Source organism: Patagioenas fasciata, chromosome 29 (assembly GCF_037038585.1).
Source record: "Patagioenas fasciata isolate bPatFas1 chromosome 29, bPatFas1.hap1, whole genome shotgun sequence".
NCBI lineage: Eukaryota > Metazoa > Chordata > Aves > Columbiformes > Columbidae > Patagioenas > Patagioenas fasciata.
In genome coordinates this window covers 3,748,790-3,762,456 of record NC_092548.1, presented here as the reverse complement: position 1 = coordinate 3,762,456, position 13,667 = coordinate 3,748,790, and the positions used below count along the sequence as shown (strand labels likewise).

The window sequence follows — 13,667 nt, the reverse complement described above, 5'->3', positions numbered from 1 at the left end:
TTCTCCTGCGCAGTGGCACTGGGTGCATTTGAGGAGGGGTCCTTGGGGTCTTTGGGTGAAGGCTCCTCAGCCTCCTCACAGTGGGCTTTGCCCCTTTGGCTCATTGTGAGGAACGGGCTGGGACCCAAGCGGCCAAGGCGGTTGAACCCGGCCTGGCGCCCCCTTTGTGCTGGAAATCTTGGCGATCTCGTCTCCTCAAGGTTGCAGCTGGTGCCGTAAAACTTCTGATCTCGGCATTTGACGCAGTCCTGCTTGTTTAGCACGATTGGGTACATACAGCTCTAAACTAGATATTAATTATGTGGCTTAGAATGTTAGCTCGTTAGTAGGCCCTTACTATGTAGTTGCTTAACCCTTAAGATGTTTGTTGCCTCTGTCAATATAACTCCATAAACACGTTTCATAACTTTTTACACAGAACTTAACCACCTTTTTCCCTTTTCCAGGTTCAGAGTCCGTGCCTCATTTGGTTCTGTCTGTAAACCTTGAACATCTTAGTGTCAGCGATCAGGACCCGGAGCCACGGGCGCAGTGCCATGCGGTGCTTTATTCCAGCGCTGGGAAACCAGGGGTTCGCACCCAAAGCTTCCCCGGTCAGTTTGAGTCGCACAGTATGTATACAGTCCATTCACAGACATATTCATATATTCATTAGGATCGTTAGGATATGAAATAGTTACTCAACATTGATTGCAACATCAATTGCAACACCTTGGAACGACTTTGATCACGCGCAGTGTCCTCTGGTGGTCTTTAGGGGGGCTTCGGCGCTCCGATTCAATGTGAATCACGCAAAGCCATGTATGGGTCGCTATAGGCCACTTATGGGGCTATATGTGTCACTTATGGGGCTCTATGGGGCACTGGGGAGATGCTATGGGGCACCTATGGGTCTCTATGGGTCACTTATGGAGCTTTATGGGTCAATTTTGGGGGACGTATGGGGAACTTGTGGGTGACTATGGGGCACTTGGAGGTCACTGACAGACACTTATGGGTCACTAAGAGTCACTTATGAGGCTCCATGAGTAACCTGTGGGGTTCTATGGGGCACTGGTGAGACGCTATGGGGCACTTAGGGGTCTCTTTAAGTCACTTATGGGGCTGTGTGAGTGACTTATGGGTCTCTATGTGTCACTTATGGGTCTCTATGTGTCACTTATGGGTCTCTGTGGGTCACTTATGGGTCTCTGTTGGTCACTTATGGGTCTCTTTGTGTGACTTATGGGTCTCTGTGGGTCATTTATGGGTGTCTATGTGTTACTTATCGGTCTCTATGCGTCACTTATGGGTCTCTGTGGGTCACTTATGGGTCTCTTGGTAACAAATCTCCATCTCCCAGCAACCCCTCCACACCGGAGCCCTCAGAGCGGCTCTGGGCTCCTTGGGAAGGGCAGACATCCAACCCAGCTTCACAAAGGGCTCTTTAGTGCCCCCCAGCCGTGTTCCCCAGCAGAGCTGCTCCTGCCCCGGGTCAGCGCCAGCAGCACAGGGCTCGCAGGCTCCATCGAGACCTCGGCCGCTTCCATGAAGAGCACACGATGCCAACGGTCTGAGCTGCCAGGGAGCAGACGGAGGGGTCGCTGTCCCCCTCCAGGGGCTGAATGGCTGCAAGGGAAAGAAGCAGAGCCCAGATGAGCTCCCATGTCTACAGAGACCCCCAGGCGTCCCCTCCGACCGCGCTCCCCGCTCACCTCTGCAGATCTCAGCCAGCTCCTCCTCGCTTGGGTCCCTCAGGTGCCGCGCAGCCAGCCCTGGGCACAGAGCTCCATCAGCCCCTGCTCCCTCCCCTCCGCAGCGCCCACCCCAGGGGACAGCAGGAGCCGAGATGCTGGGACCGAGTGAGGCGGCCACCGCGGCCACCTGCGTGGGCAGGGCTGGGAGGGGAGGCCAAGGGCCTGCCCGGGGCAGCCGGGGCTCTGGAGCCACAGGGCTGCTCCTGGTGCCAGGGCAGCGGTGCCCAAGGAGGGACCCGGGGGCTGGGACTCACCGATGAACCTCAGGGCCGCCTCTCGCAGGCTGGGCTGAGCGTCCCTCAGGTACGGCAGGCTCTGGCTCAAGAGCTCTTGAGCCCTGCTCCTGTCCCGCTCCAGCTGGAGAGAGCACAGGGCTGTGAGCACCTCCTGTCCCTCCCCAGCTGGCCGGACCAGCCCCTCCTCCCAGGAACCCACGTTCCCCTTCCCCTCCGGCCATTCCTGTGTCCCATCCAGGAGCCCTGTGGGGCTGAGAGACACAGACCGAGGGGTCCCAGGGGTGCTGAGCGCCCTCCCTCCTGCTGGGTGTGGGGCAGAGGGAAGAGCCCTTGGGGGCTCTGTTCTTGAGTTCAGGGAACAAGGACGCAGCTCGGGGCTGCAGGAGGGCAGGGGAGGCACCTCTGCAGAGCCCACAGCACAGACATGTGGGGCAGCCCCCATCCAGCTTGGGCCCTGGTCCTTGGGGGTTGTCCTCACCAAGCTCTCTCCAATCCTCCATGTCTGCTGAGTCTGTACCAGGTGTCTGAGCTGTTTCCATTTCAGGAGCTCTGCTGCACCCAGGAGGGCTTCCCTGGCCACCTACGGAACAGCAGAAACTGGGAGATGGCACCACGGTTGGGGCAGGAGACCTGGTGTCCCCCTCCTCTGGGCTTTGCTCCCGGGGTGATTCTGCCCTTAGGGAGCAGGGGTCCCAAGCACCCAGGGGTCTCTTCCCTGCGTCACCGCTCAGCTTTGAAATCCGCACCTTGGCCACGCTCTGCACTTGGTCACTCATGCGGAAGAAGAGAGGGAGCAGGCCAAGTCGCACCGTGTTCTTCATCTTTGTCTTGTCGTTCCCCACCACCATCTTCATCAGGTGTCTGAAGAGGCCGATGGAGCTCTCTCTCAGCTGGCTCAGCTCCTGGGAGGGAGCAGCACAGCAGGACCTGAGCACCAGCAGCTCCCTGCCCACGGGGAGCAGGAGCTCCTGCACGGCTGATGGGAGGGGGGACGCTCCAGGGCGCACTGTGCACACTGCAGCTGTGGCCAGATCTGCGGCCCTGGGTGCATGAAGGGCCACTCAAGAGACTTGTTCAGCAGTGCCTGTGCCTCAAAGTGCCGTCCCAGCATCCCCACCAGCTCCAGCAGCCATGGTGGGGAGGAGCTGTGGGAGCAGCTGGCAGGGAGCAGCTGGGCTGGGCTGCAGAACCAGAACCCATCCCACAAGAGCCCCGGGGGGAAAGCAGAGGAGAAGCCCCTGCTCCAGTGGCCGGGCTGCAGGGCAGCTGTCATTGCCCAGTTCTCACCCACCAGGCTCAGGGTTATACATCAGCCTTACGTCATCAAAGAAGGGCAGGAGAAGGTTTGCCAGCAGCACGGCGATGGCGCTGGCCTCCTCCCTCTCCAGCTGAGCCATCACGTTTATGAAGACCACCAGAGCCTTGGTCTTGATGACGTTATTGCCGTACTGCAGGACCCACGCCAGGTCTGGCAGCATGACCTTCATTTTTCTGGCCTGGATGAAGAAGAGAGTTTCCCTCTTGGCACCGGGTCCATGTCTGGAGAGCCCCCCAGGCCCCACCATGGCAGGGAGGGCCCTTGGAGCAGGCACCCCAGCCACTGCCAGCCCAGGCCAAGCCCGAACCCACTGCCCCTTGGCTGCCAGCATGGCTCCCTTGGCATGACCGTACTCACCATCTCTTCTCTCTCTGACAGCGTCATCAAGGCCCTGAGCACCAGGGAGAGCACCTTTGGACTTTGTTCCCTCAGAAACCTCATGACGAGGTACATTGCAGCAAACTCCTCGTCTTGCAGGTCACTGCTGGCCAGCATCTGAAAGCAAAGCCAGCAGTGAGCGACCGGCAGAGCTGGTGGGGCTCCCTGCACCGTGCAGCTCCTGGGGCACCGGGAGCTTTATCCAGTGACTCACAGCCAAGCGGAGGATGGACGTGTCCTCCCAGCATGTATGTAAGACCCTACAGTGCCGGTCCTGGAGTTGGATGAGCAGCTCCTTCAACACGTTCTGCAGGGTCTGGGGCACGGAGAACATCACCTCCCACAGAGCCAGGGCAGTGCTGCAGGAGAGCGCTGTCAGCAGGGCAGCCGGGCCAGCGCAGCGTGGCCGGGCCAGCGCTGCAGGACGCTGGGGATGCCCCGGGCAGCAGCAGAGGCTGAGCTGCTGCTCTATGGGGCTGGCAGGAGCGCAGTGGGGGGCTCTGGGCTGGCTCGCTCAGCTGTGGCTGCTGCAGGCCTGGTGACCCCAGGCGCTGGGAAGCGCGGTGGGATGGAGGGTCCTGCTCCTCGGGGGTGTCCCGCAGGATCCCTTGGCTCTGCGTCCCTCTCCCCACAGGGAACAAGCCCTCACGGCTTTTGGGGCCAGTACCTGTCTCCGGGTGGTGCGATTGTCAGCAGCGTGGACACCACCTCCGCAGGGCACTTGTCAGCCATGGGGACAATTAGGGACGCCACTCTCTGCCGGGCCGGCGCGGTGCTGATGAACCCCAGGGTTTTGTGGATGCAGCTCGTGATCTTCGGCACCTGGAGGGGACACAGGTCGGGATGGTGCTGCCACTGGAGTGCAGCCGTTTCCTCACTGCCCTTCCCATCCCGCTCTGTCGCCTTCACGTGGCTTCGCTTCACCGGGATTTGGGAGGAAGAGATGGATGGAGGGAGAGCAAGGCCTGGCAGGGCCGAAGGGCAGAGCAGTGCAGCCAAAGGCCACTTACATCCACCAGCCAGAACCCGCAGTCTCTCTCCACCATGTCCAGCAGGTTTGTGGCCGCCTGCTTGTCAAAGGTGCTGGAGCCGGTCAGCGCCTTGATCAACACCAGGACCAGGTCTGTTCTCTCGGGAGGCTGGAGGTGCTCTGCAAAGGGCTAAGGGAGGAAGGGAGGCAGCGCAGCCAAGTCACACCGAGCGCCCTGGTGCTGCTGCGTGCCGGGCGGTGCCCGCAGCCCCGCGTGGACGCCCGGCGGTGCTGTGGGTGCTGCGGCAAAGCAGGAGATGCCCCGGCAGCTGCCCCAGCTCTGGGATCTGGGTGTCCCTATGGCTCTCAGGGCCGTGTGTGTCTGTCCCAGAGCGGCACCAGCCCTGGGCGAGGGAGACCGAACGGCAGGAGGGCTGAGGGCAGGCAGCCGGTGCCAAAGCCCTGAACCCAAGCGCGTGTGCAGGGCTCCGTGGGCAGGCAGGGCTTTCCAGGCCGTGCCGGTCACGGCTCCCAGAGCAGCTGGGTGGGCAGCAGCCCCGCGTGGGGAGAGCTGCAGGCTGCTCTGGGCTGCAGGGATGGGCAGACGGGCTGGCCGGAGGGCGCCTGGCTCCTTACCCCCAGCGTGGGGCTCTCAGCCAACACGAAGCTCAGCTCCTCAATCCTCCCCAGGGCCCTCTGCCGCACGTGTTCTCTTTCGGAGCTGCCGAAGGTCAAGAGCATCTGGGGAGAGAGAAGCTGCTGGTGAGCCCTGGGAGCAGCCACCGCTCCAGCAGAAGCAGCACCGCTCAACTCCTCTGCTGGACTGGCCGCTCCATTAAGGATTCCCCAGGGCTCCAGCAAAGCCTGCAGTGAGGTTCTCGCCCTGGGGTCCCTGGCAGGCTTGGGACAAACGCCCCGGGCCAGCCCTGTGCCCAGGCAGGAAGGCGGATGCCACCTCTGCGGCCACTGCGCTGCGGAAGAGCCTGGAGGGCAGCCCTGGTTCCCCGGGGAGGTGGGCGCCCTCCCGGCAGCGCTCTCTGCACGGCACGGGTGGCACTGTCACCTCCAGAGTGGCCACCCTGTCCCCCAGGGTGAGGAACAGCCCTGGTGAAGCCCAAACTCGGCACCCCCAGACCTGGAAGATGTTGTGCAGCAGCTCGCTGGCTCTGGAGGCGCCGGAGTTGAGAAGCAACGCCTCCAGCATGTTGTCCATGGACCGCACGGTCTGCAAGAACACAACGGGTTGTGGTCGTGTTTCCTGCCACCCCTCTCCCTCCCAGGGGACTGATGTGTGCTCCCAGCACCGAGGGACGACTCCGGCGCTGCTGCGCTGTGCCCACGAGAGACCCGGGGACAATAACCCGCTATGGGCAGAGCAGCCTGCGGAACTGGACGTGGCCAGGCCCACAGGCAGGGGACGAAGGGGTGAGGGTGGGACAGCAGAGCTGAGACCCTGCCCTGCCTTGGATCTCTGGTCACATCGCGGCACGGGGCGGTAGGGGAGCAGACAGAGGGACCGGGGGCTCCCGGAGCTCACGCAGCTCTTACTTCTAAGTAGAGGTGACGGTCCACGTCCTCCACTTCTGGTGGGAGCAAGAAGACACTGGAGAAGCAGGCTTGGAGCAGCCTGGTCTCCTTGCCCTCCAGCACCCTCTCCACGGCGCTGCAAAGAGAGAGAGCAGCCCGTCGCACGCTGGAACCTGGAGCGGTGCCTCGAGGCCTCGCGCAGGCGTCCCCGGGAGGGATGGGCAGGTACCTCAGCTCGGCAATGGCACGCATGGCGATCTGCCGCAGCGCCGAGCGCAGCTGGGCCCTGGGCTCCTCTGCCAGCAGCACCTGAGAGCACAGCCGGGATGGGACCCAGCGCCACCAGCCCCCGGCCCTGCCCAGCGCTGTTGTCACAGGTGCCGGAGTCCTCGATCCCTTCCCCAGCGCCGCCGGGTGTCCCCTCACCTCGATCTTCTCTGCCAGCTCGTATCTCTGGCAGAAGACATCCAGGCCCCTTGGCGAGCGGTGGCGCCTGCTGGTGTCGCACAGGTCGCGGATGTCCATGAGAAACCCGATCTTGTGGCTCTCCTCCTAGAGCCAGGGAGCAGAGAGGCAAACAGGGAGCGTGAGATGGGGACACGCGGCCAGCGGCACCGCAGCATGGGGTGCAGCGCCATTAGAGACCTGGGAGCAGCAGCTCTGCCCAGCCAGCTCCCTCCAGCACCCGCAGCACAGCCCCTGCCAGCAGACGCCGGCTCAGCCGCCTTGAAAGCGGCTGCGGTCACCTTGTCTGGGCTGCTGAGGAAGGACACGATGGAGTCCACGTATCCCCGTAGAAATCCATTCGCGCGTAGCGAATCGGCATCTGAGAAAGGGGCAGAGCAGGGAGGGCTGCTCAGGGGGTCTGCAGGCAGGACAGGGCAGAAGGAGCTCTGCCCCCGTCCAGCCCCACACCCGCTGCCCCGGCACAGCCTCCCCGAGCGTGTGGGGCTGGAGGGTGCCCGGCAGAGGGGCTGCGATGCTGGAGCCAGGCAGGACGGGGAAAGCCCCCGGTGCAGCGGGTGAGGAACTCGGTTCAGACGGGCAGGAAAGGTCCCCGTCCCGCAGCACGGTGCCTCCTGCCCGCCCAGCTGCCTCTCGCTGCCCGTGCCCTGCAGCAGGAGCTGGGTCCCCTCTGCCCGCAGGGGCTGCGCTGGGGCCGGCGCCCAGCTCGGAGCAGCCCTGGGCTTCAGGCAGCGTCATCACCACCCATGGGAACCCCCTGCCAGCGTGTGGGGAGTCGTGATCCTGGTGTGGAGCGGGGAGCGATCGCTGGGCCCCCCCCGCCCAGGCAATCAGGGCCCCTCACTCACCCATCTGCGGTGGCTGGGCCGCATCCACCTGGTTGGGCTGCGCTGGAGATCTGGCCTCCTGGGGACCCCCAGCCTTCTCCTGCCAGGCCACCCGGGGGCGGCTGGGGGGTCTCTCCTGCCAGGCCAGCCTGGGTCGGAGGGGGGGTCTCTCCGCCATGTTTCGGTCAAAGGGAAGGACTAAGGATGGGGAAGGCGGACGCTTCGGCAAACGCCTCGGTGCTGCAGCTCTGCCAGAGGCAGCGGGGAAAGGTGTGGGATGCGCCCGTGTGCTCCTCGTCGGGGAAAGACGGGAGCTGAGCTCAGGAGCTCCCTGCTCCAAGTCTGCCGGGGCAGCAGAGTCTGCCGGGGCAGCAGAGCCGGGTTGTGGTTGGGCTCGATGATCTCAAGGGTCGCTTCCAACCAAGAAGATTCTCCGATCGACAGACGTGGGCTACGCTCGGGGCTCTCGCCAGCTCCGTGCCTGCACCCTGTCCCGTACCGTCCTGCCGGACAGTGTGGGCTGGGGTCACAGTGGCGCTGAGCACATGCGGGGCATGGGTGTCACCAGGTGACGTCACAAAGGGCCCCACTGTGACCCAGGGCAGGGAGGGTCAGGATGTCCCCTGGGAGGCACAGCCCAGCTCAGCCCTGGGCACCTGGCTGCTGAGTTTCCATCCCAGTTTCTAAAAGCTCCAGCACCCATTGCTCTGAGCAAAGTCTTGAACAGTCTGCTGCACCGCTCCATGTTCCCAGCAGCTGGTGCATGATGGGGGTGTCACAGACACACTCAATGCCACGCTCCTTGCTCCAGGTGCCTATGAGGATGTTGCGGAAAGGATCCTGTTGGCTGGCTCAGTTCTCTCTGGGCTGCCAGGGGTGGCAGATGCACTCGATCCCCCAGTCACCCCCAGCCAAACCAGAGCAGTTTGGTCCAGGCTCCAGAGGAGGGAAGGGGCTGAGCCGTAACCAGGCCAAGAACTCCTGCCAGGAGACCCACGGGGAAGCAGAAGAGCAGATGAGCGCTGGTAATTTGTGAGCGCATGAGTCTCAGAAACACTTTTCTTACTGTGCGTAACGTGACTGCGAGCCTATCACTTCACTCCATAAATACGACAGCCTGGATGAGCCCACTGTGAGCTCTCCCTGCTAAATAAGTGAGCTGTGTGGCAATGGTTTTGCTACTCAGAGATAAGTTTAATATTAATCATTTACCTTAAGTAGATGCACACTAAATATAATCAATTCTTTTGGGACATAAGCTGGTATGATTTTTAATATACTCTTTGCTTTTGTTACTTGGTAAGCTGGATTTGCTAAAATTTTAGGCTGCGAAGTTCTGCTCATATCTACCAAAAGCAACTCCAAACTACACTGATCACTTACAAGACAAGGCCCGTATTGCACTTCGCCGAGAAGAAAGGAATTTGCGTCCAGGCAAAACAGCACCTGCAAGGCTATGGACAATAAACAACGTCTACAGCTCAACACAGCAAAGCCCACGTGGAATCAGAGAAGTTTGCCACTGGAGCTTTAAACAGGGACTCCAGGGCGAACGGTTATCAGGGAGAGAAGAATCCTGACCGTGTGCTCCGTGAACGGGTACAGGCACCTGCAGAGAAGGTCAGCAGCACTGGGCTTGGCGTATTTCCCCCATTCAGTGAACGATAGAGTGAACCTGCCACGGAATTCACAGTATCACAGTATCACAGTATGTTTGGGATTGGAAGGGACCTCAAAAGATCATCCAGTCCAATCCCCCTGCTGGAGCAGGAACGCCCAGGAGAGGTCGCACAGGAACATGTCCAGGCGGGTTTGAATGTCTGCAGAGAAGGAGACTCCACAACCTCCCTGGGCAGCCTGGGCCAGTGCTCTGTCACCCTCACTGAGAAGAAGTTCTTTCTCAAATTTAAGTGGAACCTCTTGTGTTCCAGCTTGATCCCATTGCCCCTTGTCCTATCATTGTTTGCCACTGAGAAGAGCCCGGCTCCATCCTCGTGCCACTCACCCTTTATATATTTATAAACATTAATAAGGTCACCCCTCAGTCTCCTCTTCTCCAAACTAAAGAGCCCCAGCTCCCTCAGCCTTTCTTCATAAGGGAGATGCTCCACTCCCTTCAGCATCTTTGTTGCCCTATGCTGGACCCTCTCCAGCAGTTCCCTGTCCTTCTGGAGCTGAGGGGCCACAACTGGACACAATATTCCAGGTGTGGTCTCCCCAGGGCAGAGCAGAGGGGCAGGAGAACCTCTCTGACCTACTGACCACCCCCTTCTAACCCACCCCAGGTACCATTGGCTTCCTGGCCACAAGGGCCCAGTGCTGGCTCATGGGCATCCTGTTGTCCACCAGGACCCCCAGGTCCCTTTCCCCTACACTGCTCTCTAACAGCTCATTCCCCAACCTATACTGACCCTGGGGTTGTTCCTGCCCAGATGCAGGACTCTACACTTGCCCTTGTTAAATTCCATCAGGTTATCCCCCGCCCAACTCTCCAGCCTGTCCAGGTCTCTGATGGCAGCACAGCTTCCAGTGTCAGCCACTCCTCCCAGCTTGGTGTCATCAGCAAACTTGCTGATGGTACACTCAATTCCCTCATCTAAATCGTTAATGAATATATTGAATAATATTGGCCCCAGTACTGACCCCTGAGGCACTCCACTAGATACTGGCCTCCAACTGGATTCCGCACCATTGACCACCACCCTCTGGCTTCTCTCTTTAAGCCAGTTTGCAACCCACCCCACTACTCTATTGTCCAGACCACACCTCCTCAATTTAGCTGTGAGGATGCTGTGAGGGACTGTGTCAAAGGCTTTACTGAAGTCAAGGTAGACCACATCCACCGCTCTGCCATCATCCATCCACCTTGTCACATTCTCATAAAAGGCTATGAGGTTGGTCAAGCATGACTTCCCCTTGGTAAAGCCGTGCTGACTGCCCCTAATGACCCTCTTATCCCTGATGTGCCTTGAGATGGCACCAAGGATGAGCTGTTCCATTACTTTCCCAGGGACAGAGGTGAGGCTGACCGCTCTATAATTACCCGGGTCCTCCTTCTTGCCCTTTTTGAAGCCTGCAGTGACATTTGCTTTCCTCCAATCCTCGGGCACCTCTCCCGTTTCCCAAGACTTGGCAAAAATGATGGAGAGCGGTCCAGCAATGACTTCAGCCAGCTCCCTCAGCACCCGCGGATGCATCCCATCTGGGCCCATGGATTTATGGATGTCCAGGCTATTTAATTGTTCCCTAACCCAGTCCTCATCGACTAAAGCAAACTCCTCCATTGACCTGGCTTCATCCGGGGTCTCAGGGGTACAGGGTTCCCCAGGACAGCCTCCAGCGGAGTAGACAGAGACAAAGGCGGCATTCAGCAATTCTGCCTTCTCTGTCTTCTGCCACCAGGGCACCCACCTCATTCATCAGTGGGCCTACATTGCCTCTGGTATTAGTTTTATCTGCTGTGTATTTGGAAAAGTTCTTCTTGCTGTCCTTGACCCCTCTCGCCAGCTGTAATTCTAAGGAGGCCTTGGCTATCCTGGCTGCCCTCCTGCATCCTCTAACAGCAGCCTTATATTCCTCCCAAGTGGCCAGCCCCTGCTTCCATGACCTGTAAACTCGCCTCTTCTGCTTGAGCATACCCAACAGATCCCTATTGAACCACGCAGGCCTCCTGGCTCCCTTCCTCGACTTCCTACGTGTGGGGATGCTCTGATCCTGAGCATGGAAGAAGCAATCTCTGAATGCAATCCAGCTCTCTTGGGCCCCTTTTCCTTCAAGCAGTCTTGCCCATGGGATTGCCCCCAGCAATTGCTTGAAAAGGCCGAAATTAGCCCTGCCAAAGTCCAGGGTTGCAATTCTACTTGCTGTTCTGTTCCTGCCACACGAGATGCTGAACTCCACCATCTCGTGGTCACTGCAACCCAGGCAGCCCTCGACCTTTACTGCTTCGACCAGACCCTCTTTGTTAGTGAGGATGAGATCCAGCAGCGCACCTCTCCTGGTCGGCTCCTCCACCATCTGCATGAGGAAGTGATCATCAATGCGCTGGAGGAACCTCCTGGACTGTGGCTGGCTGGCTGAATGGTCCTTCCAGCCATTAATAAATACTGGCCATCATTAATAAATACTGATCGCCATTAATAAATACTGACCATCATTAATAAATACTGATCCTTATTAATAAATGCTGATCACCATTAATAAATATTGATCCTTATTCATAATGCTGATCATCATTAATAAATACTGGCCATCATTAATAAATACTGATCATCATTAATAAATACCAATCGTTATTAATAAATACTGACCATCATTAATAAATACTGATTGTCATTAATAAATACCGATCGTTACTAATAAATACTGACCACCATTAATACATACTGATCGCCATTAATAAATACTGACCATCACTAATAAATACTGATCGTTATTAATAAATGCTGATCACCATTAATAAATATCAATCCTTATTAATAATGCTGATTGTCATGAATAAATACTGACCATCATTAATAAATGCTGATTGTCCTTAATAAATACTGGCCATCATTAATAACTACTGATCGTCATTAATAAATACTGACCGTTATTAATAATTACTGATCACCATTAATAAATACTGATCGTCCTTAATAAATACTGACCATCATTAATAAATACTGATCACCATTAATAAATACTGACCATCACTAATAAATACTGATTGTTATTAACAAATACTGATCACCATTAATAAATATTGATCCTTATTAATAATGCTGATCATCATTAATAAATACTGACCATCTATAATAAATGCTGATTGTCCTTAATAAATACTGACCATCATTAATAAATACTGATTGTCATTAATAAATACTGACCATCATTAATAAATTCTGATCGTCATTAATAAATACTGACCGTTATTAATAATTACTGATCACCACTAATAAATACTGATCATCATTAATAAATACTGACCATCATTAATAAATACTGATCGTCACTAATAAATACTAGCCGTTATTAATAATTACTGATCACCATTAATAAATACTGATCATCATTAATAAATACTGACCATCATTAGTAAATACTGATCATTAGCAAATACTGAGCTCAAGGCTCAAGTTGGGCTCCAGGTCAGGCTCCAGGCTCAGGTTGGGCTCCAGGTCAGGCTCCAGGCTCACGTTGGGCTCCAGGTCAGGCTCCAGGCTCACGTTGGGCTCCAGGTCGGGCTCCAGGCTCACGTTGGGCTCCAGGTCGGGCTCCAGGCTCAGGTCGGGCTCCAGGCTCAGGTCGGGCTCCAGGCTCAGGTCGGGCTCCAGGTCGGGCTCCAGGTCGGGCTCCAGCGCTTCCCCGCAGAGCAGCCCGGGGCTCTGGGCAAAGCCACGCAGCTCGTCGCCCAAGGGAAACAGGTCCATGGTCACCGGGCTCCAAACACCCCGGAGCAAAAACCAGAGCGGCCCCAGGACACCCGGGCTCCCAAAGAGCCTGGAAAAGGGACACAAAGAGTTAAATTGGGGGGAGTGAAGTGGCTGCTGATGCTGAGAAACCCCCGGGGGTTCGGGGCTGGGGGGAAAGGGGGGATCTGTATGAAAACTGCTCTGGGGAAAAGGGGGGAAGGGGTTGGGCTGCACGGGAATGGGAGGAGGGACGGGAAAACGGGAGAGGGAAACGGGGAAGAGGGAAAAGGGGGGAAAGGGAAAAGGGGGGAAAGAGGGAAAAGGGGGAAAAAGGGAAAAGGGGGGAAAAGGGGGGAAGAGGGAAAAGGGGGGAAAGGGGGAAAAAGGGGGGAAAGAGGGAAAAGGGGGAAAAAGGGAAAAGAGGGGAAAAGGGGGGAAGAGGGAAAAGGGGGAAAAAGCAAGGAAAGAAGGAAAAGGGGGAAAAAGGGGGGAAAGAGGGAAAAAGGGGGGAAAGAGGGAAAAAGAGGGAAAAAGCGAGGAAAGAGGGAAAAGAGGGAAAAAGGGGGGAAAGAGGGAAAAATAGGGAAAAAACGAGGAAAGAGGGAAAGGGGGGGAAAAGGGAAGAAACAGGGATAAAGGGGGAAAAGAGGGATAAGATGGAAAGAGGGGGGAAGAGGGAAAGGGGGGAAAGAAGGGAAAAGAGGGAAGAGGGAAAAGGGGAGAAAAGGGGGGAAAGAGGAAAAAGGGGGAAAAGGGGGGAAAAGGGAAAAAGGGGGAAGAGGGAAAAGAGGGGGAAGAGGGGGGGAAGAGGAAAAAG

At 57.4% G+C, this 13,667-nt stretch overlaps 1 protein-coding gene across 6 annotated transcripts; it reads right to left on the bottom strand.

Moving 5' to 3' along the window:
- Positions 1 to 1,080: 1,080 nt before the first annotated feature.
- LOC139825848 (uncharacterized) lies at positions 1,081 to 12,663 on the bottom strand. Of its 6 annotated transcripts, XM_071800210.1 has the most exons (17): positions 7,479 to 7,928; positions 6,912 to 6,991; positions 6,592 to 6,717; positions 6,395 to 6,474; positions 6,187 to 6,301; positions 5,774 to 5,863; positions 5,275 to 5,379; positions 4,679 to 4,828; positions 4,336 to 4,490; positions 3,883 to 4,027; positions 3,648 to 3,785; positions 3,292 to 3,468; positions 2,719 to 2,874; positions 2,451 to 2,552; positions 1,991 to 2,093; positions 1,695 to 1,754; positions 1,081 to 1,608 (listed from the first exon to the last, which is right to left on the bottom strand). In XM_071800210.1, exons 1-17 carry the CDS (start codon positions 7,633 to 7,635, stop codon positions 1,475 to 1,477), a joined length of 2,073 nt encoding a protein of 690 aa, XP_071656311.1. In that variant the 5' UTR covers positions 7,636 to 7,928; the 3' UTR covers positions 1,081 to 1,474. The 6 variants fall into 6 exon arrangements, with proteins under 6 accessions (XP_071656311.1, XP_071656312.1, XP_071656310.1 ...); XM_071800211.1 differs by lacking the exon at positions 7,479 to 7,928 and adding an exon at positions 12,526 to 12,663 and having other exon boundaries at positions 6,187 to 6,474; XM_071800209.1 differs by having other exon boundaries at positions 6,187 to 6,474.
- Between the last annotated feature and the right edge of the window lie 1,004 nt (positions 12,664 to 13,667).